At 34.0% G+C, this 5470-nt stretch overlaps 1 protein-coding gene across 2 annotated transcripts in view; it reads right to left on the reverse strand.

Annotated features, from left to right (window-relative positions):
* Positions 1327–5470, reverse strand: part of LOC107606102 (vacuolar protein sorting-associated protein 9A) — a 4801-nt gene continuing 657 nt past the window's right edge. Inside the window, exons 2-5 of one of the 2 annotated variants that reach the window (XM_021106411.1) lie at positions 5111–5262; positions 3945–4115; positions 3359–3538; positions 1327–2453 (exon numbers count right to left, since the gene is read on the reverse strand). In XM_021106411.1, the coding sequence (XP_020962070.1) occupies positions 1608–2453; positions 3359–3538; positions 3945–4115; positions 5111–5262 (1349 nt within the window). In that variant the 3' untranslated portion in view covers positions 1327–1607. Of the gene's footprint in view, positions 2454–3358; positions 3539–3944; positions 4116–5110; positions 5269–5470 lie in introns of both variants that reach the window. The other variant, XM_021106410.1, reaches the window with a different exon arrangement.

Raw genomic sequence — 5470 nt, forward strand, 5'->3', positions numbered from 1 at the left:
ACCATAAATATAGACATATTAAAATTCACCTATTTATGAATATTTTAATATCAATGTCATTTTCTCTTAATTCTTTTAAAAGTAGTAAATTTTTATAAAAGTAGTTAAACAAAATCATTATTTGAAGGAGTTCAGTTAATTGCTCATTTTCCAAAAATGTCTCTATGACAGAGTTTAAGCATGGAGAAGAACCTTGCTTAGGTCAGACAAGTCTGAAGTTTAGTTGACCAGAACATGATCTTGAGATTATGAAAGCTCAACCAAAGAAAAATATATTTATTGGAAAATCTTACACGATTATGAATAAACTATTAGTTAATCTTTCAGGTGTGATTTGCAAAGAGGATAATGAGTGATGAGGTTCCATAACTTGTATATGATAAAATACTTTGCATTATTAAGGGAATAATTTTTTCAATATAAGGATATAAGAGAAAGAGACAAGGCATTGGTGCTATCCAGCTTTGTAAAAAAGAAGCATAACCTATTGTGTTGATATTGTAGGCAAGATTTAATGCCTCTGAATCAAATTCTCGATCAAGTCTTAAAACATGGAAAAGAAACAATTCATGTAAAGTTAGAAATGTATATGCATTATTTTCCCTCACTCTTGAATTATTTCATTTTCTCCCTTTTTTGATGCATGATACTCATATTTGTAATCATGAAATATTCGAGTATTGATAAAATTGACTACTGAAAAACTAAATTAATGTTATACTCGAAAAAATTTAAAAATTTAACGTGATTTTTTAACAGTCAACAAAAATTTAACAATTAAATATTTTTATCAAATAAAAATTATTTTTTTTATAAATATAATGTTAGGTATTTTTGTAGTTAATTTTATCAACACTCAAATATTTCATATTTAAAAATAATTATTTACTTATATTTGATATTGATTGGAGAGTGAATAATATCTAGTCGGTGCTACAAAAGCTGGCACTGTTTTGGGGAGGGTTGTCTAATCTGGGTTACCAGCTCCCATGGCCCAATTTCCATGTTTCATAGATCTTCACACTGTTCATTATGTGCAAATACAATGTTTCCAACATGGCTGAGACCCAACTTGGTCCCCTCTGTTACATAACTTTTCTTGATCCAGCATATTAATATAATATTGCAATCTTGTAGACCATTATGGATAAGTAATGATTAATGAATATTGTTATTTAAATATAACTTCATCATAATCTCTTATTATCACACACATATCTGGCCACTGTGAGAAGAACAGCCACTATCAATAACATAATTCAGGTGAGACATAAAGAGCTATTATATTATGATGAAGAGGAGAATATTATTCACTGCATACAGGGATAGCAGAACACACAACTGGATTTTCAATTTTCATCTTTACTTTCTTTTTTATCAATAGCAAATTTCTAGTCAGTTGAGAAAAGAAATTTCATGAAAGTTCTAAAAAACTATAAAGAACATGTTACAGAGGGCATAGTGATCATGGTATTCCCCATACATAAGCAAAGCAGGGGCCAAGCACCACAAAACCAAAGGTATAAAGTAAATTTACATGAAAAGATGGTGGAAAAAATGTAGGGTATATGATAAGGGGGGCAAAAAATGATCTTTTCTAGTTCCAACTAATCAGAGGATTCTACACTGGTCCCACCTTCTGGTGCAGCTGTTTCATCCTGTGGCACAACAGATTCAACTGTTTTCTCCTCATCTGGTGAAACTTTTTCTGAACTATCCTCTTTTTTACTTGAATCATTAGAATCTTCTGATTTCTCGTGGGCATCTACATGTCCACCATCTGATGCTGACTCTACTGTGGTTTCATCATGGACTTGAACATTGTTTGGTGGATTAGATGATGAAGGATGAGATTTAGTGGAGACTCCTAACCCCTTGGAGAGAGAAACATACTTGAAAACAAGTTGTTTATAATTGTTCAGTAGGTCTTCAACATCACCTACTGTTAGGTCACCTACACTGGCAAACAAATATGGGTACTCCCTGAAAACTTCATTCAATTTATCCTCCTTTAAAAGCATATTTGCCCCTTTGTTCTCCAACTCTGAGAGGGATGGAACCTTTGTGATTAATGACTCATCTGCGAGGGTCATATTCTTATTTTCGTATTTTGGAAGAGATGGAGCAGTTTGTAATAAGGCATCGTTATTATCATTTGAAGCTCTTTTTTGGTGCTTGGTGGCTTCTGATCTTGGCTGGTTTCCATGATTTTGGTAAGTTGAACCGGAATCTTGTGTACTAGCTGAAAGCCCCGACAGAAGGGTGCGGGCGAATTCCATGTTTCTCTCAAACTCACTTTCATCCATTGAAAGGGCTTTTGCATCGATGTTTGAGATGAAGGACTCAACAGAGAGCATATTTGTAAAGTAATATGCTGCTTCCCCAGTCAATCGTGATTGGCGTCTAAATCTTTGTATATACAGTAGATTTGAGTGCAGTTGTGGAGGGTTCGCCTGCAAAGTATCATTAGTAGAAGAAACTTTGTTTTAACTGTAAAAGAAGATTCTAAGAGAAAATAAGGTCTTTATGCATAATTGGCATGTTCGGCCAATCTAAGTTTGAGCAACATGTATAAAAGAAAATCCATCATTCAAGTTAACACATCGGCAAAAAGAAACGATAACACAGTATAATTCTGTAGTTTATGTCTCTCACTGTCATATATTTCCAGTTCCACTAGTCTTCAGTTTTGAGGAACAGATAAATAATTTTGATAGCAAAGATTTCCAAAAATAAAGTCAAATATATCTGCACCATAAGCACTACAAAGGACTAAATTGTTTACAGCAACTAACATAAATTAATGAAACAAACACCCCAACCAAAGAATGTGTATTTATGGCCAATTGGTCACGCCATGATTAATGGACAGGTTCAAGCAACAAGGCATTTCAACATGCAAAGGTATTACACAACTTCCCAATTACAAACTTTATTTCTATTAAGGAAAGTTCAAGAAGCAAAAGACTGTATGTTAAAGCTTTTTTAAATAGAGGAATATATGTTAGAAGACAACGAGGGTGAAGTGCAAGAGAGGATATCCTCCAAAAGCAACCACAAAGCAAAAACAAAACCTCCAATAGGAAACCACAAAACAAACAGATTGACAAGAGAAAACGAAAAAAGAACCCCCACGATTGACCCAAACACCTCCTATGACCGCCCCATTTCTCTCTTCAACAAGATAACTTGGACAAAAGGGGCAAACAAGTATATGTATGTACAAGTGAATATCCATAATTCATACCCATGATCTTTTAGAGGGTACAGGAACTAAGAAAATTGTACTTCAGGAACAAAATTATTTTATTCTTGAAAATTATGTGCATATCAATTTGTGATGAAATATTGGGATTACCTTTATGGTAACATAAATTAGCACAGGAAGAAAATCATCAGCTCCTGGAGGACTATCTTTGGATGCGAGAGAAGCATTAAGCAGCAAGTTACCGATAACCTTGCAGCAATTTAGTATACAGACAAGTTTGTCTCTGGGTGCCTTGTACATGTTGATTTTCTGCAATTCTTTTTGTGCAAGCTGCCGCCATAAAAACCAAACAGAAAATATAAGATTTTAAGGAAGCAGGATTACATACAGAAAAAGATTGCCAAAGCTGTAGTAAAAACTCAAGATTGGAAGAATTCTTCCAGCACTTTTGCCTGGCATTTGACAAATTGAAAATTTACAAACTAATATGGCAACTAGAGAGCCTTATATAAAATTGATTCTTAGGAAAAGATTGGCCAATCAAGAATATTATCCATCATGAAAGACAAAGTGACAAACATTAAGGTGCATATGTCATACATCATAGAATATGTTGTTATGAAGGGTTCAATCTTCAAATTTAATAACTCTGAGCAGCTTTTACAGTTTTGCTAAACCTACATATGTTTTTCCTTTTGTGGGGAAAAGAAAAATGAATGTGTAGTTATGTACTCACCAACCACGATGTTTCATTCTCAAAGGCTGGCTTGATATCCAAATTTTCTGGCTTGATGAACTGTTGAACTAAAGCCATCTTTTCAGAAAGTTGGTCATCAAGTTTTACATCCTCTGGAAGAGAAGCAAATACACGGGCAAACAACTTTGTCATGACATACTTCTCAAGCCCCTGCATATGAGCAAAACCCAATGATCAATAGATCACCTAACAAGGTAAGTGTTATATGTTAAATTAGTAACAAAAAAATTTACAGCAGAAAAAGGTGGCATCAGTAAGAAAGCACATAGAATCAGAAATTTTCCGAAAGACTCATTGAATTCTGGGGAAAAAAAGTACGACTAAGTTCTTGTTTAATTCATGCATGTCCAAGATTTTAACTAAACTATAAAGAAATGAGCTTTGATAATAATACTTGCATAAATTGCAGGGATGTGTGCACTTGGCAGGCAGAGTGACTAGATAAACTCTAGTTTCTAGTAAATAACATACGTTAAATCGAATATACAAAATATGTTACATTTTTAAATTGACAACCAGGGTGTTCAAGTTTTATTTACCTTTTTGTAGCTCAAGGATAACAACCTTCTATACATTCGCTAGCAAGTTTCATTCAAACAAATTCATATCTCAGAATACACCATAACATTGTGCAATGGTATATAATCAATGGGCGGTCCTACGAGCAAATTGCTGCCTCGATTGCTACAAAACATTCTTTTGCAATGAGGCAACTAGATGTGCGAATACACACCACAATACTAAATCCGTCTTCTATTCTAAATTTATCTCTACAACTTTCTTGACACTAGCTTTATAGAATTAATCATTATTCAAAGATAAAATCCAAGAAAAAGCCTCCAGAAGAAAAATGAAAAGGGAAAAGTGGGTCATAACGATCGAATAAATAACTGAATTCAACCACCCCAAGTTACAGGCTAAGAGACTAAAGCTACACTATTTTTAGCTGCACCAAATGCAAGGACCACAGAAATCAAAGAAAAAAAAAATATTAGAAGGATCAATGTCACAATTCAGTGATCCACAATCTAGTACCTAATTAATTGAATATAAATATCTTAAGTTTTGGATCAAAAACATAAATACAGCACTGAATAAGCAAAACCAAAAGTGCAAAGATATCTAAAGAGAGAAAAGAAACTAACTTCACCAGCACTTTCGAGCTCTTCATCAGAGCAACCAGCCCAAAGTGGATGAGCCCTAAAAGCAGCTTCCATGTTGGCAAAGAACTCTTGCACTGCGCCACCGTCCCTCTCAGGATCAGGTGCATTGTTCGAAAACGACACTATGAAACTGCAATCAATGGAACACACTCTCTCTTAACTCCTAAAATCATAGTAAGTAATTAATTTAGACCTACTGCTAAGCTAAGCTAAGCTAGTTTCTGATTAAAGCACCAATTAGGTTTAACAATAACAATAAATTAACTAGATAGAAAGGAATCATAGAGAAAGAGAGAGAGAGAGAGAGAGAGAGAGAGAGAGAGAGAGAGAGAGAGAGAGAGA

The sequence above is a fragment of the Arachis ipaensis genome, chromosome B07 (assembly GCF_000816755.2).
Source record: "Arachis ipaensis cultivar K30076 chromosome B07, Araip1.1, whole genome shotgun sequence".
Lineage (NCBI taxonomy): Eukaryota > Viridiplantae > Streptophyta > Magnoliopsida > Fabales > Fabaceae > Arachis > Arachis ipaensis.